This window comes from Pelobates fuscus, chromosome 2 (genome assembly GCF_036172605.1).
Source record: "Pelobates fuscus isolate aPelFus1 chromosome 2, aPelFus1.pri, whole genome shotgun sequence".
Lineage (NCBI taxonomy): Eukaryota > Metazoa > Chordata > Amphibia > Anura > Pelobatidae > Pelobates > Pelobates fuscus.
Genome location: NC_086318.1, coordinates 282,986,317 through 283,010,771, shown reverse-complemented (window position 1 = coordinate 283,010,771; position 24,455 = coordinate 282,986,317). Strand labels below are relative to the sequence as shown.

Sequence of the window (24,455 nt, the reverse complement as noted above, 5' to 3'; positions counted from 1 at the left end):
CCCAATAGGTTCCTGTTCGCATGCCCAAGTGTTTAACTGGGCATGCACGGGAATTTCAAAGCGCTATCTAGTGTGGGCAGATTACATGTCCCACAGGGCCTTTATATACCCAAACAAAGATGGCGGTGCCCAGAACCTAAGTCCGGGCATTAAATAAAGATCAAAAACTAGGTAATATGGGGGGCTTAGGGGCATTTGGGGCAGACTAGAGGGTCAATTAGATGTATTGGAGTCGGGAGGGATTAGATAAAAACGGTATTCGTCAATGACAGTGCCGCTTTAATTTAATATTTGGATACGTAACTGGAATAATACAGGTTATAATAGCGCAGCCAAAATGTCCTTGCAACTTGGTTATCCTATGTGGCCTTTGTCAGGTCATAGCGCAACCGAAATGTTGTCCTTGTAACTTGGGGATCCACTTAAAACAAGCATTATTCCAGTTCTTGTGTGCCCAGATCGTTTGTATATAATATGTTAATATTGGTAGACTCGCCACCTCCAGGTTGTGGTAGCACAGATGCTAGTATTCCCTTTATCATTACGATACTAGTACAGTCCCTTTTTTGGCGAATTGTCAATATAATATCTGTCCTCTTCATTCTGGCCCTTGTCACATAGTTCTTCTGACTTCATTTTAGAACTGCTTTTCTCATCAGTATTTAAGATTTTGCAGGTCTTAAAGCTGTCACATTGCAGGGGTTTTTTTGTTTTGTTTTTTTATTTTATTTTTGAATGGCAGAGATGTAGCATCAGGTACATTCAGGCTTGTTCAAAAGCCAATTCTTTTAAAAGTCAATGAAGTGTTAAAGAATACATTCTCATAGTGTTAAGTTAGGCATGCCAGTGTAAATTGGTGTAATGCCTGGTTCCCACATTTTAACAGTCAAAAGAATCCCATAGAAGGGCGTACGCAGATTTCATGAATAGAGAACAAAATGGGGGACCCAGCGGTTAAAGTGAGCCTGTCATAATTTCTTTAACGTTGATTAATCCTTTTTATATCCCTGCTTAGTGTCCAAATATTATTGATTTATTTTGGTTGTAATAATTGAACCCACATGATGCAGTTGTAAGAAATTTCAGGATGACCATTCCACCACGTAAAATTATTTTTTTCCATGTGTATTGACAAAATAGGAGCATGTCTTCAGAGTGTGGGTGATATAAAACAAAATGAGGTTTTCTATAGAAAGTGTTGTTGTTTAAAAAGTAATCTAAAATACTAAGTGGTGCAGGCACCGTAGAAACCATGGTGACATCTCCCCCTTTTCATGTTTGCACCACTTTTTTAAAGAGTCAGTCTTTATACATAACCCCAAAGTATGTTGGTGGTATTGTCCCTTTTCAACATTACTCATCCGTGAACACAATCTAACTGGTCTTCTTCAAAGTCCAGAGATCGAAAGGAGATGTTTCATGCGCATCATCAATGTTTTTAAAGAAGTGAGCTACACAAAGTTCTTTTCAGACATTTGTGAATTGAGGTTTCACCCAGCGTGTAAAATATGTATATACCAAATTTTTGTTTGTTGTATAGCACAGAAATAAATTGAATGGCAATATATGAACTAATAATCTGTTGTGGTTGCTGGACAAACTTGCTTCATTTAATAAACGTGCTAACACACTTTATACTTTGTTAGCTGATCTACAGATAATTAAACATTGCATTCTCCTTTGCCATTAATTATGGTTATTCACTAAAGTGGAAATTGTTGGGAATTTTTGCTCAAAATAGCCGAACGTGAAAAATTCACCAAGCCAGCTATTTTCATTTCAGCTGAGTTGTATAAAATGTAAAATTCTCTTAGAACTTTTGACAGTTCATAATTAGCAAATAACTCCAGTTTTAATTTTGTAAGAATTATCAGGATTTTTTTTTTCCTTTCTTTTCAAAATGATGTCTTCATAATTAACTAGAACTGTTCAAATATTCCAACCTTTCGGGATAGATGGTTTATTGTTTCTGCCGATATTCAGCATTTAACAGGTAATTGGTATCGTATTGGTATTGTAATTTACCAATATTACCGATAACTTGCCTCTCCTAGTCACCACACACGGTCTTCTGCATCCGAACACTCCAGCTGTTAGCCAAAGGATGCCACCTCGTGACCTCATGTCACCCCTTTCTGTGAGTCCCGTATGCAAAGCTTAGCTGAAAGCAGGGAGGTGAGACCATAAATAATGTCATGTCTTAGGTTGGCAGAGTGATAGGAGTGTGATTGCTGTCCGCATGTTCAGTTAATGCCAGATTTGTGGAGAAATAGTTGGTTTGTAAAACTTTGAAATGTACAGAATATCGGCACCAGTTTTCGGTTATCCACAATCGGGCTTAATGGCGAACGATAATCTGAATCGGCCTTGGCTCTGGAAAAATGTTGTTCCCTACCATCCAGCAGTCTAAAATTACGAAAAAACGTGTAATATTTCATTTTATATTTACAATAATGGAGGTAATGGATGGCGTTTTCCTTTTCATGTGTTCATATGTAATATTAATTTGGCCAGGCTGTTGGGGGGAGGTGTTCAGTCGTTTTTTTACATTGACTTTATCATTCATGCATGTAAATCAAAAGGATTATTTTATTAATTCTGTACCATTATTATTTTTTTGTTTGTTGTTTTTATTTTTTTTATTTTTGCCTCTCATTTCAGAGCGCTTTGATCACCACTGCCCCTGGGTAGGCAACTGCGTGGGGAAACGAAACTACAGATTTTTTTACATGTTCATTTTATCTCTGTCCTTTCTGACAGTGTTTATATTTGCATTCGTTATCACGCACGTCATACTTCGTAAGTATGCTGGTAAAACCATATTTACTCATTTGCTTGATTATTTGATTTCTTCTGCTTTTATGTGTGCCTTCATTTACAGCAAGAGTAAAATTTCCATGCATTCTTAATTTTAATTGCGTGACTTTACATTTTTAACTCTGCTATGGAACAAAGTCAGTTACCTTTGACTAGAAGGAGTGGTTCTTGACTGGTGAGTCCTTTCCTGTTCAGAGTTTGGTTTGCATACTAATAACCATTCCTTTGAAAGTAGTCTTTTTTTTTTTTTTGTAAACGTCATTATTTAATAGGGGGAAAAAAAATGTGTTTCAACAAAACTTTATGTAATCACTATATTGAATAAATGATACCCTGAGTTCCAAAAACACATCACTTCTTCAAACTGATGGGTTGGACATTTTTGCTTAGAAAATATTTTATACATGCAACATATGAATTTTACACACTGCAGGTCACACACGAGCAAAGATTTGGATCAGCAGCCACTCAAGCTTTTATAGTATATAAATAAATATAAACATTTATATATATATATATATATATATGTATATCTATACATACACATTCACACACAGCTTATTCTGTTAAACGAAAATATTATATGACAAAATCGGTCTCGCAAAGTAATTCCATATGTGAGCAAAATCAGGGAAGGATTGTAACCTCACAGTTGACTAACAATTGTCACAACATAAATGTAAGTCTACATATAAAAAACAAGAGTTCTCCTGCACTCTCTTCGCATTCAAGATTCTTAGCTGGGCCTAAGGCTGTCTATACCTCAGTCAGTAGTAGAAAAAGCACAATGGTCCAGGCACTCAAGCTTGACAAAGACCTTATTGGAGGTCAGAACTTTGCTGTGTTCTCAAATAAACCAGCCTCGTATACATACACACCTTGAGTGCCTGGAGCATTGTGATTTTCTCAAGTCTACATATAAGAGCTTAAAGGATCACTATAGGGTCAGGAGCACAAACATATAGTGTTTAACCCAACATATAGGTGGCTTGCGTACCCCCTTTTAGCCCCCCTATAAAAGTTTAAAACTCACCTTATTTTCTGCCGGCGCTGTCTCCACCCACTTTGTGACATCATGAAAAAGGCAGATTTTTGGCCAATCAGGACCTCCTCATAGAGATGCCTCCATGCAGAGCGTGGGGGTGTGGTGTATCACCAAATTAAATGCTGTCTACTTTGCAGCCCTGAGCCAGGAAGCTCCTCCAGAGGCTATCTAAGGAGTGGCCACATGGAGTTGTCTCTAGGGGCAATGTAAACAAGGCCGTGTTTACATGAAAATGCCTGAAGAGAGCTGTTATACTCACCAGAACTACTACATTAATGGACCACTCTAGGCACCCAGACCACTTCAGCTTAATGAAGTGGTCTGGGTGCCAGGTCCAGCTAGGGTTAACCCATTTTTTTTTTATAAACATAGCAGTTTCAGAGAAACTGCTATGTTTATTAATGGGTTAAGCCTTCCCCCAAATCCTCTAGTGGCTGTCTCATTGACAGCTGCTAGAGGCGCTTGTGTGCTTCTCACTGTGAAAATCACAGTGAGAGCACGCAAGCGTCCATAGGAAAGCATTGTAAATGCTTTCCTATGCGACCAGCTGAATGCGTGCGCGTGCGCATTCAGCCGACGGGGCGGAACGGAGGAGGATCGGAGGCAGAGAGCTCCCCGCCCAGCGCTGGAAAAGGTAAGTTTTACCCCTTTTCCCCTTTCCAGAGCCGGGCGGGAGGGGGACCCTGAGGGTGGGGGCACCCTCAGGGCACTCCAGTGCCAGGAAAACGAGTATGTTTTCCTGGCACTAGAGTGGTCCTTTAAGCTGTAGTTGTTCTGGTGACTATAGTGTCCCTTTAATAAAAAAATAAAGTACCGTATATACTCAAGTATAAGACAAGTTTTTTGGCACATTTTTTGTGCTGAAAAACCCCCACTCGTCTTATACTCGAGTCACTGTCTGTATTATGGCAACTTACATTGCCATAATACAGACCAGGACCGTCGAGCTCATTACAAGCCCGGCGGTCCTGTTGGGGGCTGGCAGTGAGCTGTAACTTACCTTTCCTGCTGCTCCTGTCAGCTCCCTTCTCCTCTGGTCCGGTCAGCTCCCCTGTCAGCTCCACTGCAAGTCTCGCGAGAGCCACGGGTTACCGTGGCAACGCTACGCGTGGCACTCAGACTGCGAGACTTACACACACACTGCACTCATACACACACACACACACTGCACTCATACACACACACTGCATTCCTACATACATACATACACACACACACTGCATTCCTACATACATACACACACACACTGCATTCCTACATACATACACACACACACTACATTCCTACATACATACACACACACACTGCATTCCTACATACACACACACACTGCATTCCTACATACATACACACACACTGCATTCCTACATACATACACACACACTGCATTCCTACATACATACACACACACTGCATTCATACATACATACACACACACACTGCATTCATACATACATACATACACACACACACACTGCATTCATACATACATACACACACACACTGCATTCATACATACATACACACACACACTGCATTCATACATACATACACACACACACTGCATTCATACATACACACACACTGCATTCATACATACATACACACACACTGCATTCATACATACATACATACACACACACTGCATTCATACATACATACACACACACACTGCATTCATACATACATACGCACACACACTGCATTCATACATACATACGCACACACACTGCATTCATACATACATACGCACACACACTGCATTCATACATACATACGCACACACACTGCATTCATACATACATACACACACACACACTGCATTCATTCATACATACATACACACACACTGCATTCATTCATACATACATACACACACACTGCATTCATACATACATACACACACACACACTGCATTCATACATACATACATACACACACACACACACACTGCATTCATTCATTCATCCATACACACACTGCATTCATTCATTCATCCATACACACACTTCATTCATCCATACACACACTGCATTCATTCATCCATACACACACTGCATTCATTCATTCATCCATACACACACTTCATTCATCCATACACACACTGCATTCATTCATCCATACACACACTGCATTCATTCATCCATACACACACTGCATCCATCCATACACACGCACGCACACTGCATCCATACACGCGCACGCACACTGTATTCATACATACGCACGCACACTGCATTCATTCATACATACGCACGCACACTGCATTCACACATACATACACACGCACACTGCATTCATACATACATACATACGCACACACACTGCATTCATTCATTCATACATCCATACATACACACACACACACTGCATTCATACATCCATACATACACACACACTGCATTCATTCATACATACATACACACACACACACTGCATTCATTCATACATCCATACATACGCACGCACGCGCACACTGCATTCATACACACGCACGCACACTGCATTCATACACACACACACACACGCACACTGCATTCATACACACACACACGCACGCACACTGCATTCATACACACACTGTAAATAAATATTCAATTAATATAACTTTTTTGGGATATCATTTTATTTAGAAATTTACCAGTAGCTGCTGCATTTCCCACCCTAGTCTTATACTCAAGTCAATAAGTTTTCCCAGTCGACTTATACTCGGGTATATACGGTAAACTGTTTCAGAAATAGATGTTGCTTTATTACAAAAGTAACAATCTGTATTTTGGGCCCAAGATGTACTTTTCCCCTCAGAGAATGGGTCTGTTAAAAAGACTGGACACAAAAGGCTTAAGATTCCCTTAATCCTTGGACACAAAACAAGTCTAAATTAGTGATGATTGGTCATGGGATGCCAGATGTTGCAAGAACATTTCCCTTGGTACTCAGCAAGCCTGAAAGATGATCTCTCACTTGGAATCTTGAAAAACTGCCTATACACTGTAATTTCACTGATATTTCACAGCAATCCATACAGTGAGGGGAAAAAAGTATTTGATCCCCTGCTGATTTTGAATGTTTGTCCACTGACGAAGAAATGATCAGTCTATAATTTTAATGGTATATATACATGGTTAATTAGGGATTATTCTAGCCTTGGTAAAGGAATAATCTAAATTTTATTAAAGACAGGAGGCAAATATTTGCTTTACCTTCTTTACTGAAACCTCCAGCAGTAAAATAGTTAACATAACTTTTCAGAGTGCTTTGATCACCACTGCCCCTGGGTAGGCAACTGCGCGGGGAAACAAAACTACAGATTTTTTTTACAGCGTCTGACATCCTTCCTGATTGTGGCCAATTTGGAGAGAGGGAGAAGGAGCACCGCCTTGGAGTCAAATCCACAATGAAGCTCAGAAACCGGACCAACCAAAAGTGCACCAGATATGACTTCTCTATGTTGATTACGAACCACAAATCCTGGAGCAGAAGGACCATAAGGGGTCCTGTGTCATCAGTAGAATGTTGTCCAGATAGATGATACAGCCGCTTTCTGAGCCGTCATGACTGGTTTCAACAATGTGATGAAGCACCATGGGACAGAGCTGAGGCCGAAGAGAAGGCAGGGAAACTGCAGAATGTGGACTAGCACAGTGAGAAAAGCTTCCTCCGTTTTAGACGTGAGAACCGAAGTCCACGCAGAGCAAAATCCATAGGAGATGAATGTCCATCTTGAAACATTGTTAAATGCTTTGAAGTCACGAAGGTTGAAACATTGAGACAGCCTGCACGTAATTGGTAAGTCAGGCAAATAAGGAAGGACTCTTACCTGAGAAGTATTGAGCCCTGGTGGATGAGGTACCACAGTCTGTGAGTGATCGGAAAGCACCCTGTGACTGGTCATAAGTGACAGGATGGCTAGCTGTGAGTGACAGGACGGTCCACCTGTGGCTGGATGTGAGTGACAGGATGACTCCTTGTGGCGAATAGGAATCCGCAGCCGAAAAACATCACCCATCATGGCCCGGACGGGGGGCTTGGGGGGTGCGCCCTCTATAGTGCACTCAGGCACTAGACTTTGTAAGACCGTGAGGTCCGTAATAAGGGGCCTGAACACCAGGCATACAGACAATCTTCCCCCTCCAGAGAGAGGGCTGGAACACACTGTTTTAGATCAAAGAAAACTTTGATTGTTTGTCTATCTACACCTTCCAAATTGATTAATGCATGCACATGTCTTCTGGAAGTAAATCACACCGGACACATTGCAGGTTTGAAAGAACTCCAGAGTGGCCTTTATTGCAGGGGGTGCAATTCCCTTTTAAAGCCGAAAAACGTCATGTACAGAGTCACAGTTAACATACAGTATTCATTCATCAATTGGTTAACAGTCTAAGGGGTCTTGTCTAAACCCACCCTACTGGGCGTGACCCCAGCATCATCACATGACATTTCTTTGTATCCCAGCCCCATCCCAGCTCCATTTTACTACATGTGGCATGTTTCTATAGAGCTTTAGTTGCACAAAGGAAGTGGGGGAGGAGTTAGTAAAAGAAGCGGTTCCTTTAAACACAGCTCGATGGGAAGGGGGGAAGGTAGCAGGGAAGGTAGCAGGATAGGATGAATTTGCAGAGGAAATAGTTACTGAGCACACATGTGTAAGAAATTATGACCCCCCTTACAAGGATATTCTTTTAGGGAATGTGTGACAAAATAAGATTTAAACACAAGTGCACAATAGTAAAAAATATTTTTTTTTATTTTGTCCATAACAACACAAAACAAACACTACAGTTTAGTAGGTAGTAATGCAAACAAACAGTGAGGGAGAGCAGCACACTCATGTCTACAGAATACATACTGTGCGGTCTTCACATAAAATCCTGCAAGAGAGAGGAGGGAAAAAAAGGGGTGGGGGTGGGGGGGGCAGCCACACAGCCAGTAGAACCCCATGCAGCACTGCAAGTGCGGCCCAACAGCCGAGACGCAAAGCAAGCTGTGGCTCCGAAAAAATGGCCGCCACGGTAACATAACGCAGCCTATCGCGGCAAATGCAGCCACTTGGCGTAAAGCGGGCGGGTAAAAACATGGCGCCGATGCTGAAATCTATGCGGGGGAGCGAACATGGGAAAAAGGCCGGAACTGTAGCAATGCACAGTGAGGGGAGACCAGAGCAGGGGAAAACCCATAAAGTTGTCCACACTAGCCCCACAGGCTCCACACAAAACTAGTGGTAGGTAGACAACCAAATATACTAAACACAGCAGACATCAAGGCAAAATGCAGCATATATTGCAACATGAAAAATAGAGTAATAAACACAACCCTGAGCAGACACACTCTCTGAGCTGGGGTAACTCATAATGCACAGTCCAAGAGCACCACACAAAAACTAGATTAAATAAATAACCAAACATACTAATTAAATGCAGCTTAGAAATCAAGGAAAACATGCAGCATGTAGAAATACATGAACAATAAAGCAATAAACATCCCAGAGCAGACACACCCCCTGAGTTAAGGGATGCTTATCAGGCACACAGCCCAAGAGCCCCACACAAAAAGTGGATGGAATAGATAACTGAAAATACTAACTAAATACTGCTTAGGAATCAAGGAAAACATGCAGCATATAAATATACAAGCAACAAATAATAATACCTGAACAATAAAGCAATAAACAGCCCAGAGCAGACACAATCTCTGAGTTGGGAAGTGCTCACCTGGAGACAGCAGCAAAGAAAGAGGAAGTGGGAGGGTCTACCTGAGTGTTTTGTTCTTTGTGCTGATTGGTTGTTTCTGAAAAGTTGTTAACTATTTCCTTGCTGCTGGAGGTTTCAGTAAAGAAGGTAAAGCAAATATGAAGCCTCCTGTCTTGCCATAAAATTGTGTATTTTAACAGTGAGAGAATAACAAAAAACATATATCCAGAAGAATGCATGTCAAAAAAGTTATAAACTGATTTGCATGTCAATGAGTGAAATAAGTATTTGATCCCCTATCAATCGGCAAGATGTCTGGCTCCCATGTGTCTTTGATACAGGTAACAACCCGAGCTTAGGAGCACTCTCTTAAAAGGAGTGCTCATAATCTCAGCTCGTTACATGTATAAAAGAAACCTGTCCACAGAAGTAATCAATCAATTTCCAAACTCTCCAACATGGCCAAGACCAAAGAGCTGTCCAACGATGTCAGGGACAAGATTGTAGACCTACACAAGGCTGGAATGGGCTACAAGACAATCACCAAGCAGCTTGGTGAGAAGGTGACAACAGATGGTGGGATTATTCGCAAATGGAAGAAACACAAAATAACTGTCAGTCTCCCTCGGTCTTGTGCTCCATGCAAGATCTCACCTCAGCTCAGAACTACACAGGATGATTTTGTTAATAATCTCAAGGCAGCTGGGAACAATTGGTAAAACACTTAAGTTGTGAAGGGCTGAAATCCTGCAGCTCCCGCAAGGTCCCCCCGCTCAAGAAAACACATGTACAGGCACGTCTGAAGTTTGCCAATAAACATCTGAATGATTCAGAGGAGAAGTGGGTGAACGTTTTGTGGTCAGATGAGACCAAAATCAAGCTCTTTGGCCTCAATTCAACTCGCCATGTTTGGAGGAGGAGGAGGAATGCTGCCTATGACCCCGAGAACACCATTCCCTTCGTCAAACATGGAGGTGGAAACATTGTGCTTTAGGGTTGTTTTTCTGCTAAGGTGAAAGGACAACTGCACTGCATCAAATGTTGGGTGAGAACCTCCTTCCCTCAACCAGGGCATTGAAAATAGGTCGTGGATGGTTATTCCAGCATGACAATGACCCAAAACACACAGCCAAGGCAACAAAGCAGTGGCTCAAGAAGAAGCACATTAAGGTTCTGGAGTGGCCTGGTCAGTCTCCGGACCTTAATCCCATCGAAAATCTGTGGAGGGAACTGAAGGTTTGAGTTTGCAAACCTGATGGCCAACTATGTTTGCAAACCTGAGATGTTTGCAAACCTGATGGCCAACTACAAGAAATGTCTGACCTCTGATTGCCAACAAGGGTTTTGCCACCAAGTCAAAAGGGTCAAATACTTATTTCACTCATTGACATGCAAATCAATTTATAACTTTTTTGACATGCGTTTTTCTGGATTTTTTTTTTTTGTTTTGTTATTCTGTCTCTCACTGTTAAAATACACCTACCATTAAAATTATAGACTGATCATTTCTTTGTCAGTGGGCAAACGTTCAAAATCAGCAGTGGATCAAATACCGTATATACTAGAGTATAAGCAGAGTTTTTCAGCACATTTTTTGTGCTGAAAAACCACAACTCTGCTTATACTCGAGTCAATAGTCTGTATTATGGCAATTTACATTGCCATAATACAAACTGGGGGCTGTGGGGGCTGGCAGAGCTGTAACTTACCTCTCCTGCAGCTCCTGTCAGCTCTCTCCTCCTCCGCGCCGTCCGTTCAGCTCTTCTGTCAGCTCCCAGTGTAAGTCTCGCAAGAGAGATTTACACTGGGAGCTGACCGAGGTGCTGAACGGAAGGCGCGGAGGAGGAGGCAGCTGACCGGAGCTGCAGGAGAGGTAAGTTACAGCTCTGCCAGCCCCCACTGAACTGCCCCCACAGCCCCCACTGGACTAAGTACCATCTGTGGACAAGTTTATAATGGATTTCTATTAGATTCAAACATTGCACTTGCTTTCGTGTCTTGTTAATAGCATTACGCCACTCTTGCAGATCTAATTGGCAGTTTAGATCTCTTTCCCATTTCTGCTTTTGAGGAGAGGTTACAGAGTAATTAATATTTCTAATAATTTCTATTGATTTAGCAAAGATTTTACCTATTGTTTCGTTTAGAAAGAGGGATTTTAATAATATTGGACCACCAGGGAAGGAGAGCCACCCTCCCTGCCATATATCAAGCAGGGAGGGGGGACGAAAACAAAATATGATAATAATAATAATAAAATAAAAAAATAATTAAATTAAATAAAAAATAATAATAAGAAATAATAATAAAAAAAATATCAAAATAATTAAAAAAAATAATAATAAAATTGCCCACCCCCCACCAAGGCTCTGCAACACACACACACGCTGCACTCATACTCACACACACTGCATTCTCACACACACACACTGCACTCATACACACACACTGCACTCATACACACACACTGCATTCTCATACACACACTGCATTCTCATACACACACACACACACTGCATTCTCATACACACACACACACTGCATTCTCATACACACACACACTGCATTCTCATACACACACACACTGCATTCTCATACACACACACACTGCACTCATACACACACACTGCACTCATACACACACACTGCACTCATACACACACACACTGCACTCATACGCACACACACTGCACTCATACGCACACACACTGCACTCGTACACACACACACTGCATTCTCACACACACTGCATTCTCACACACACACTGCATTCTCATACACACACACTGCATTCTCATACGCACACGCTGCACTCATACGCACACGCTGCACTCATACGCACACGCTGCACTCATACGCACACGCTGCACTCATACGCACACGCTGCACTCATACGCACACGCTGCACTCATACGCACACGCTGCACTCATACGCACACGCTGCATTCATTATACACACACTGTAAATAAATATTCAATTAATATTTTTTTTTAGGATCTAATTTTATTTAGAAATTTACCAGTAGCTGCTGCATTTCCCACCCTAGTCTTATGCTCGAGTCAATACGTTTTCCCAGTTTTGGGGGGTAAAATTAGGGGCCTCGGCTTATATTCGGGTCGGCTTGTACTCGAGTATATACGGTAATTCTTTCATGCACTGTATATGCAAATAAAAAGATAGGGATGATCTTGGAAAATGGGGGTGAGAGAGCAAATAAAAGATAGGGATGCACACCTTCGAAAATGGGGTCAAGAGGGCAAAAAACTGAAGATTAACATAGACATAGAACACATAGACGCCGCATTGTGTGCTGAGCGGCAAGGAATGCGGCAGCCATTTTGGACCGGTCGCCGCTCTACTAAAGCGATTGAAGAACCCTTAGAAAGCCCATCTCACAAACGGTAAGTGAAGGACTTGGGGCACTTAATACCCCTACCCCTTAGTACCCCTAGTCCTTAATACCCCTACCCCTAGTCCTTAATACCCCTACCCCTAGTTCTCAATACCCCTACCCCTTTATACCCCTAGTCCTAACCCTTAATACCCCTAACCCTTAATACCCCTAACCCTTAATACCCCTACCCCATGTCATTAATACCCCTACACATTAATACCCCTACCCCTTAATACCCCTAGTCATACCCCTTAATACCCCTACCCCATGTCATTGATACCCGTACCCCTACAGTGTTAATACCTCTACCCCATGTCATTAATACCTCTACCCCTACAGTGTTAATACCCCTACCCCTACAGTATTATTACCCCTATCCCAGCCTATCCCATCTTAAATTGTCCTTAATACCCCTATCCCAGCACACATAGTCCTTAATACCCCTATCCCAGCACACACAGTCCTTAATACCCCTATCTCAGCACACATAGTCCTTAATACCCCTATCTCAGCACACATAGTCCTTAATACCCCTATCTCAGCACACATAGTCCTTAATACCCCTATCCCAGCACACATAGGGTTAATACCCCTACCCCAGCACACATAGTTTTAATACACATAGTGTGCTGGGGTAGGGGTATTAACACTGTGTGCTGGGATAGACTGGGGTAAGGGTATTAACACTGTAGGGGTAGGGGTATTAACACTGTAGGGGTAGGGGTATTAACACTGTAGGGGTAGGGGTATTGAGGGGTAGGGGTATTAAGTGCCCCAAGTCCTTCACTTACCTTGGCTTTATTGCTCATGGTAGCACTGTTTGGAATGGAAATAAACTGTACAAAAAAGATGGTTTGCATCTTTCTCAAAAGGGAACAAATGTTCTCAGTGAGCAGTTCAGAGGTTTTGCTAGGATGTATTTAAACTAGGAGGGGGGGGGGGCAAAAGGGTGATAAAACATCAATCCAATTGTCCCCCAAAACAAGGACAGAAGGTGCCTGTAGCAAGTATGTTAAAAAAATGATAAGCTTAGAGTCATGTCTACAAATGCTCGCAGTTTAGGGAATAAGATCCATGAACTTGTGGCAATAATGGCAACTGATACTGCAGATTTAGTCGCTGTTACTGAGACATGGTATAATGAGAAAAATGACTGGGACATAGCAATACCAGGGTTACTCTTTATATAGAAAAGACAGGGAAGGCAAGAAAGGGGGGGGGGGGGTGGCCCTGTATGTAAAGGATAGCATAAAATCTAGCCTAATAAAGGTTAGTGAGGCGAACATAGAGTCCGTTTGGGTTACGTTAGAATTTGGTAATCACACAGTAACTCGTGTAGGTGTGATTTATAGGCCCCCAGGACAAATTGAAGAGTTAGATAATCTACTAGTTGAAGAAATAGCTAAAATGACAATGAAGGGGGAAGTTATCATCATGGGTGACTTTAATCTTCCTGATGTGAATTGGAAAACAAAAATAGCTACTTGTGCCAGGAGCACACATATTCTAAACTCCCTACTGGGATTGTCTCTAAAACAAGTCGTTGAGGAGCCAACTCGTAAAGAGGCCATACTAGATTTAGTGTTAACAAATGGAGATTTGGTATCAGATATTACTGTAGGTGAAAGTTTAGGATCCAGTGATCATCAGTCAGTGTGGTTTAATATAAGAACAGTGACTGAGTCACACCACACAAAAACAAAAGTTTTAGACTTTAGAAAAACAGACTTTTCTAAAATTAGAATATGTGTAAAGGAGTCATTATCAGACTGGAGCAATTTAAATGGAGTCCAAAAGAAATGGGATTATTTAAAAGTTGCACTACTGAAGGCAACAGAAAATTGCATTAGGCTTGTCAGTAAAAGCAAAAAATTCAAGAAACCACTGTGGTACTCCGCAGATGTGGCCAAAATAGTAAAAAACAAAAAGTTAGCATTTAGTAATTATAAAAAAACCCAGAGTGAGGAAGACAGAATGACCTATAAGATTAGGCAGAAAGAGGCTAAGCAAGTTTATAAGAGCTTCCAAATCACACACAGAAGAGAAAATGGCACAGTCAGTAAAAAAGGGGGACAAAACTTTTTTTTAGATACATAAATGAGAAAAGAAAAGTAAAACATGGATTAGTTAGATTAAAAACAAAAGAAGGAAGGTATGCAGATGAGGATAAAGGTCTAGCTGACTGCCTCAATTACTATTTTTGTTCGGTATTTACAGATGAAAATGAAGGAAAGGGACCTCAGTTAAGAAAAAGTATAAATGAGTCATTTATTACACGTGAGTTTACAGAGGAAGAGGTTCTATTTCAACTGTCAAAAGTAAAGACAAATAAGTCAATGGGACCTGATGGAATACACCCAAAGCTATTAAAAGAGCTTAGTGGTGTACTAGCAAAACCATTAACAGATTTATTTAGCCAGTAAGCCTTACTTCAGTAGTGGGGAAAGTGATGGAAACCATGTTAAAGAATAGGATTGTTGAACATCTAAAAACACATGGATTTCAAGATCAGAGACAACATGGGTTTACTTCAGGGAGATCATGCCAAACTAATCTTATTGATTTTTTTGATTGGGTAACTAAAATTATAGATCAGGGTGGTGCAGTAGACATTGCTTACCTAGATTTCAGTAAGGCTTTTGACATTGTTGCACATAGAAGGCTTATCAATAAACTACAATCTTTGAGTTTGGATTCCAATATTGTTGAATGGTTAAGGCAGTGGCTGAGTGACAGGCAACAGAGGGTTGTAGTCAATGGAGTATATTCGAAGCTTGGGCTTGTCACCAGTGGGGTACCTCAGGGATCTGTACTTGGACCCATTCTCTTTAATATTTTTATTAGTGATATTGCAGAAGGTCTTGATGGTAAGGTGTGTCTTTTTGCGGATGATACTAAGATATGTAACAGGGTTGATGTTCCAGGAGGGATAAGCCAAATGGAAAATGATTTAGGTAAACTAGAAAAATGGTCAGAGTTGTGGCAACTGACATTTAATGTGGATAAGTGCAAGATAATGCATCTTGGACGTAAAAACCCAAGGGCAGAGTACAGAATATTTGATAGAGTCCTAACCTCAACATCTGAGGAAAGGGATTTAGGGGTGATTATTTCTGATGACTTAAAGGTAGGCAGACAATGTAATAGAGCAGCAGGAAATGCTAGCAGAATGCTTGGTTGTATAGGGAGAGGTATTAGCAGTAGAAAGAGGGAAGTGCTCATGCCATTGTACAGAACACTGGTGAGACCTCACTTGGAGTACTGTACACAGTACTGGAGACCCTATCTTCAGAAGGATATTGATACCTTAGAGAGAGTTCAAAGAAGGGCTATTAAACTGGTTCATGGATTGCAGGATAAAACTTACCAGGAAAGGTTAAAGGATCTTAACATGTATAGCATGGAGGAAAGACGAGACAGGGGGGATATGATAGAAACATTTAAATACATAAAGGGAATCAACACAGTAAAGGAGGAGACTATATTTAAAAGAAGAAAAACTACCACAACAAGAGGACATAGTCTTAAATTAGAGGGACAAAGGTTTAAAAATAATATCAGGAAGTATTACTTTACTGAGAGGGTAGTGAATGCATAGAATAGCCTTCCAGCTGAAGTGGTAGAGGTTAACACAGTAAAGGAGTTTAAGCATGCGTGGGATAGGCATAAGGCTATCCTAATTATAAGATAAGGCCAGGGACTAATGAAAGTATTTAGAAAACTGGGCAGACTAGATGGGCCGAATGGTTCTTATCTGCCGTCACATTCTATGTTTCTATGTTTACCTTTTGTAAGATGGACTTTCTAAGTGTTCTTCAATAGCTTCAGTAGAGCGGCGACCAGTCCAAGATGGCTTGCCAATTTCTCGCCGCTCAGCACAGAATGCCATAGACGTGCGGCGTCTAGGTATTCTATGTTTATGAAGATTAATATTTTGCTTTTACATTTCTCAGCAGCAGTCACTTGTGACGACCAATGGGAAAAGGCATATTTGTGCACTGTTCTGTACATGGCTAAGACATGTGACTGCTTATGCTTTAGGAACTTTTTAAAGTTGTATTTTTTTTTATGTGCATCATTTTAATGCTTTTTGTTTGGAAAGTGTTTTTTGTGCTGTGGAACTTGAATTCTTACACTTACAAAATGTGTACTAATAAGAGCACATGTGTTTTTATATGGCTGCCTGAAAATATGTGCAATCAGTGTTGTTGATTCTTTAACTTTAGTTTTTACTGTTCTTTTAAATCTTTTAATTACCACTGTTCTCTCAGGATTCCAAGAGATCTGTCATGTAGTCTTGTGCCTTTTGTTACTTGAATCCTTCTGAAATTGCTTGTATGGCAAAGCTTACAACCATACATGCATCCCTGCAAATGGCTCTGTTTCCATAGTGCGGCATTGAAGACACATAGACCACAAAGGGGTATGGAAAATGGTACTAGGTTTTCAGTCATCTATCATATTTCTCATCACTAATAAATCTTTTTTTCCAAAATGGGGGGAAAAAAAAGATATGCACTTATTATGCATCTTTTACTTTGTGATAGCCATGCATTGTGTTGATGGACTACATAGCACCTTTTTACCCCTCTTCATATTTCTGTCTATTACTTTCCAGCAAATTATTTTCTAATGCCTATTCCGAAACCTTTTCTAAAATCATCTCAGTAGGCACAAATCTTATCTGTGCTATTTTATGAGCATGCTGCTTATTGTAAAAGCATTTGATAAGAGCTTCCACTGTGTTAGCAGTTGTTTGAGCATTATATTTGCCTGCAAGACAATGTTGTTGCAAGCTCTCAAAAATAACTTTAACATGAGTTAAAGGGACACTGTAGTCACCCAGACCATTTCAGCTCAATGAAGTGGTCTGGGTGCCAGGTCCCTCTAGGGTTAACCTTGCCTGCTGTAAACATAGCAGTTTCAGAGAAACTGCTGTGTTTACATTTGAGGTTAAGCCGGCCTCTAGTGGCTGTCCATCACGCAGAGCGTCCATAGGAAAGCATTGGAAAATGCTTTCCTATGGATACTTTGAATGCGCGCGCGAGCGGCACTGCCACGCATTCGCATTCCGCTCCGCTGACGTCAGGCGGGGGAGCTGACGGTGGGGGGAGGAGAGGTAAGAAAGCCCGGCGGTGGAAGAAGGTGAGTAACTGAAGGGGTTTTAACCTTTAGCACCACGGGAGGGGGACCCTGAGGGTGGGGGCACCCTCAGGGTACTATAGTGTCAGGAAAACCAATTTGTTTTCCTGACACTATAGTGATCCTTTAATCACAAAATGTTATTAATGGGGATAAAAAAAAAAAATCAAACTGAATTTGGCAACATGGTGATCCTACAACAGGGTTTAAAGCATGAAATCATTTGGAATCCTCTATGGCCTCCAAATGGACAGGCATTCTATATTTTGCTTGGCTCCGGCAGCCTTGATTTTAGGGGCTCAGCCACCATTCAATTTGTGTTGTGCTGCTGTGTCTTGTCCTAGTAGTTAACATAGTTCTCATTGTTTACCTTAATGGAGTAGTTTTAGTGTATGGGGCAGAAGTAGGCAACTTTCTGCACTCCAGATGTTGTGGACTGTACCCCCCACAATGCTTTGAAAGCTTTATAGGTATAAAACCATTATGGGAGATGTAGTGCTCCTGCAGTGTAACTGCTAAATTATCTGCCATTTAGAAGTTAAATCACTTTGTTTATGCAGTTCTAGTCCACCTCCTCTGTATGTGATATACAATCTCCCCACATGTTTCCTGTAAAAAGAGATCTGTTATTTAAACTTAATTTATTGCACAGTGTGTTTAATTTAGAATGTCTTATATAGTGCTCTGTTGAGAATGTCTTATATATTGCCTGCTAGAGCCTGCAGGAGTCATCTGTGTAATTAAAGTTCAAGTTGACAGTGAAGTGGCATACGAATACCAAATTTGACATCCACCCAAGTTGTAGATGACACCCTATCTATAAAGTAGAGGTTGCAACTGTTTAATTTCTTATGTTTTTTGTTTTTTTTTTAAGATGGGACTATGTGAATTTTTTAAAATTGTAGTGTTTGTTCCTTTTCATTGGATTTTTTTTTTTTTTTTCTTAGGCTCACAACAGTCAGGATTTCTTAATGCCTTAAAGGACAGTCCTGCAAGATATCCTTTTAAAATAACGTGTATAGTAAGTTGGAAGCATTTTTTTCTGTAGAAAAGATGAAATACTAACCATGAATTTAAGCAGAGCTTTCTGGGTTTTCTTGAGTAACACTGCAGGTAAATTAACTGACACCTAGTAACTTTGTTAGCACTAGATAAGAAATAAACATATCTCTGGTAACTGAATAGCAGTTTTCCCAAACACATTATGACGTAACTTCCAAGTATCCCTATTTAAGAGGGATAGTCCCTTTATTTTTGCTAAACTTCTCTCTCTTGTCTATCCTAAGGGCCCTCTTTTCTAGGAGCTCCTAATTGTTGGCAGTAATATGTTTTGAAATTACCATAAATGTGAAATTAATTGCAACAAAGCTAAACACATTTTTTTCTAGAATCCTTGGCTACATAATTAAGCTTTAGGCACATAACTTGTGCATCCTCATATCTTTAGCTTTTGTTTATGATCCGTTTGCTTATGTGTTTCTACTAGACAGGATATGTAGCACTAATGTACACATATTTTATTGATTTCTGCAGTGTTCCTTAACCCCTTAAGGATGGCGGGTGTTTTATGCCGTCGAGGGCACTTACCAGGTCCCTGCCGAACCCACGCCGGTGGTCGCAATCCTGGGGTCTGCCTGGGAGCTCAGGCAGCCCCTCTCTGCCTGATCCGGCCCTCCCGGGCCATGTGCTTGCAGGGACCTCGCGATCACATGGTGGGAATAGCCGGCTTATGCAGCACCTGCAGGGGGACTGCCTGAACTCTGTCAGTCCCCCTAAAGCCTGTAAAAAAGTTCTCAGTTAGTAAGTGATTAAAAAGTTTAACAAAGTAAATAAAAGTAATTAGATCATATATATATATATATATGTGTGTGTGTGTGTATAATATATTCCAAATACTTTTATATACACATACATAATTAAGTGTATTTTAATATTAAAATATACTTAGAATGACATTAAATGTATATTTATAATTACGAAGCAAAAACCAAAAAAAGGTATGGTGGGGAAAAATTTTAATTGAAAACCCCTTCCACCTGAAGTCTGTAGATAGTTAATACAATGTTAAACAAAAATCTGCACACCAGTCAAGCCATAAGACTTGCTTTCCCCACATAAATCACAAATTTGCAGCAAAGGATTCTGGGTGAGCATATGCAAATTAGTTCAACAAAGAATCACATTTTTGACTCATTCCATTTTAAACATGGATTTCTTTGAGTCTGTGTTTGCTGTATACAACAGCTTTGAAACTCACCTTTGGAAAAGGTGCAAAGCCAGTGAACCACTCATGGTCAGCTGTTTCATTGTTAATGCAAATCATCAGCATAAGGTTGGTTACTGGTGGAAAAAGCAAGTCTTGTGGCTTGACTGGTGTGCAGATTTTTGTTTAACATTGTATTAACTAATTATAATTATAATAAATGTTTTAAAATTATATACCTGTTTAAATTTGTTCTAATTGTAGTTTCATATTAATATACATATATTTAAACCAAAATACATTTAGAGCTAATCTACAGACGAAAGGGCGAAGTTATAAATACATGTGTGGATGTATATGTGTCCTTCTATCTATCATTGGATTAGTCCTGTAGACAAAATGCCAAAATACCAGAGTATTGCAGTATGCAATGATACCTTTTGTTATTGGACTAAAATAATATTTCAAAGATATATATTTAAACTCTGAAAATATATGTATATAATATTTTTACATATTTAGTCATTTTATTAATTACAATATGAAGGACCTGCCTGGAAACCCAGGCACAAAGTCCAGAGAATTTGGTTCAGAAGCCCTATATTTAACCCTGTAACTTTCCAGGGCAGCATAAAACCTGTGCATGGGGGGTACTGTTTTACTTGGGAGAGTTCGCTGAACACAAATATCAGTGTTTCAAAACAGTAAAACATACCACAACGATATTGTCAGTGAAAGTGCATTTTTTTGCATTTTTTTTTACACACAAACGGCACTTTCACCGACGATATAATTGTTGTGATACGTTTTATTGTTTTGAAACATTAATATTTGTGTTCAGCTAAGTCTCAGAGTATAACATTACCCACCATGTACAGTTTTATTTTGGTGTTATCAAAAGTTATAGTCAAATAAAACGCTTGCATTTCCTTTTTTCACATTGAAATTTGCCAGATTGGTTATGTTGCCTTTGAGACGTATGGTAGCCCAGGAATGAGAATTACCCCCTTGATGGCGTACCATTTGCAAAAGTAGACAACCCAAAGTATTGCAAATGGGGTATGTCCAGTCTTTTTTAGTAGCTACTTAGTCACAAACACTGACCAAAATTACAGTAAGGAAAAAGAAAGGTTGCGCCAAAAAATAAAATTTAGTAATTAAAAATAAAAAAATAAGTGAAAAAATGTAAGTTCCAATAAATATCAGAAGGTAAAATGGATATAGTCACTAATTCCGCTGTGGGGGTATCTTCTCTTGTTGTAGTAGTTCACACCGTCTCGTGATATGGAAAACACAAGAAGAGAGGACCAATCGTGCGGAGTGTATACAATTAATGTAACAATAATATAAATATATATATTACTCTCATTTTTGGATGAGCTATGGCCAGCTCAGGGTTTTTAAGCATGCAGCGGAATAATCCCCGCTTACAGGATATGTTGGTGCTTGTCCTCCAGGGGGTTTGCCCAATTCTCAGGAGAAGGAGATAAAAACAGCAAATAGTGCTCTCTGATGATATTATGAGGTAGTGAATAAAATAAAATATACTCACAAGTAAAGTGCAGGTCACACTGCATTTTAGAAATAGCGTTGGTGGTATAATCCCCACCTCAGGATAAGTAGTATAAATTGCCAGGAAAAATAAAAATAGTAATAGTGTGTAAAAATGATAGTGGTACAGATATATAACCAAAAATCATTTATTTTATAAATAACACAATATAAATAACCATTGACGCGTTTCACCACTGGGGCTTTATCAAAATGGAATAACATCTAACCTGGCATATAAAGAGTATATATAGGTACACTAGTAATTTAAAAAATGGCGCTAAAATGACATCATTAATTGGTGGCCAATCAAAATCATACATTGTCCATGTACAAAATCAAATTTTAAATTATAATTAAAACAATAAACAGAAGTATGTATCTTTTATAGACTGTATATCCCAATCTTTTGGGATAGATTAAACTAACAAACGAGGTTCCAAACCCTAATTTGGACTTTTTAATAAAAATGACGCGTCACGTGACTCGCACAGCACTATGGGAAATGTCGTGCGTGAGTCACGTGATCGGCATCTGATGAGTGTGTGTAGATAGGGAGGGAACAGGAGGGTTGGCAGAATGCTAAGTGAAGTAGTGCAGCCGTCCTATTGGTGGGCGGCATGCACTACATAGAGGGCGGGATCGAAGAGCAGCACGTGACCCGCTGCCAATAAGGAGGATGGTGCGCGGGTCACGTGATCGGCAAATCGGCGTATAGGAAATGTAGTTTAGAACGCCCTTTCGTCTGTAGATTAGTTATAAAAAGCATAATTGTTATAAAAGGGGACAGGATGAGTGAATTAATTAGTCTACAGATAATTACATCATACAGTAAAAAATTTAAACACATCATATATATACACATATAGAAGAAGCTGAATATGACAACATAGAGGGTGCCATATTAGTTGTGGGCATTTGTATATAAAAAACTGGGTATAAGATATATAAAATTATCATTGAAATATTTTAAGATAATTTAAAATATTTTAAAACATTTTAAAAACATTTTGAGAAGAAAACATATATTAGTAGGGGTGATTTACAATGATGAGAGACACCTAGTATATTAGTATAAGAGAAGCTATATAGGGTAACAGTAATAATGGAAGCCATATATGTAGTGGGCTTCCATGTGCAAACTACAACTAAAATACATAAAACAAGCATGTATTAATGTACATATTTATGCTGCACATAGTTGTAAAAATGCGGTCAGGTTGGGGGTATCCTAGACTATAATGCCGTAGGTAACAACTATGAATAGGCTAGCCCCAAACTGTCAGCCAAAAATAATAAAAAAAAAACATAAACATAATAAAAAGACCAATAGTATTGTCATAAAAAATTAAATCAAAATCTACGTTTAGGCCTTGGGGGGTTAAAGTTTGTAAGTTGAATACCCACTCCATTTCTAATCTACCCAAGATATTTTTGATATTGCCACCTCTCCAGGGCAACTTGCATTTCTTGATTCCTATACATTTGAGACATTTAGGGTCCCGATTATGTTTAACAAAATGCTTAGACACGGAATGATTGGCATATCCGTTTTTTATATTTCTGCAGTGTTCTGCTAGTCTAATTTTGAGACATCTAGTGGTCATACCCACATATTGGAGGCCACAAGGGCACTCCAATAAATAGATAACGTTGGTAGTGTTACATCCAATAAAATCTTTTATAGTATAGCTTTTATTGGTAATATTGGATTTGAAACTACCGTATATACTCGAGTATAAGCCGACCCGAATATAAGCAGAGGCCCCTAATTTTACCCAAAAAAAATGGGAAAACTTATTGACTCGAGTATAAGACTAGGATGGGAAATGCAGCAGCTGCTGGTAAATTTCTAAATAAAATTAGATCCTTAAAAAATTATATTAATTGAATATTTATTTACAGTGTGTGTATATAATGAATGCAGTGTGTATATGAGTGCAGTGTGTATATGAGTGCAGTGTGTGTATGAATGCAGTGTGTGTGTATGAGAATGCAGTGTGTGTATGAGTGCAGTGTGTGTATGAGTGCAGTGTGTGTATGAATGCTCAGTGTGTATGAGTGCAGTGTGTGAGTGCAGTGTGTGTGTATGAGAATGCTGTGTGTATGAGTGCAGTGTGTGTGTATGAGAATGCAGTGTGTGTGTATGAGAATGCAGTGTGTGTGTATGAGAATGCTGTGTGTGTGTATGAGAATGCAGTGTGTGTGTGTGTATGAGAGTGCAGTGTGTGTGTGTATGAGTGCAGTGTGTGTGTGTATGAGTGCAGTGTGTGTGTGTGTGTGTATGAGTGCAGTGTGTGTGTGTGTGTATGAGTGCAGTGTGTGTGTGTGTGTATGAGTGCAGTGTGTGTATGTGTGTGTGTGTAATGCAGAGTGTGATGCAGAGCCTTGGTGGGGGGTGGGCATTTTTTTTTTTTTTTTTTTTTTTTTTTAAATTCTTTATTTTTGTTGTGCATAAAATATAACACATACAGGTCAGAGGTGCCCCAAGAGCAGTCCTCCGGCTTTTCCCACGCTCAACATGCGGGGCATGAGATGAATAAGCACAGATTATAATATTTAAAAATAACTCGAGAAACAGACGCTTGTGTAGGTAGCTATTTGGTAAA

The 24,455-nt window shown here is 39.8% G+C and overlaps 1 protein-coding gene across 4 annotated transcripts in view; it reads left to right on the top strand.

Annotated features, from left to right (window-relative positions):
• The window catches only part of ZDHHC14 (zinc finger DHHC-type palmitoyltransferase 14), a 300,826-nt gene that overhangs the window by 173,858 nt on the left and 102,513 nt on the right, over nt 1-24,455 (top strand). For 3 of the 4 annotated variants that reach the window (XM_063443413.1, XM_063443411.1, XM_063443409.1), the window contains exons 6-7: nt 2,662-2,799; nt 19,040-19,088. In XM_063443413.1, coding sequence (XP_063299483.1) covers nt 2,662-2,799; nt 19,040-19,088 — 187 coding nt within the window. Of the gene's footprint in view, nt 1-2,661; nt 2,800-19,039; nt 19,114-24,455 lie in introns of all 4 variants that reach the window. The other variant, XM_063443412.1, reaches the window with a different exon arrangement.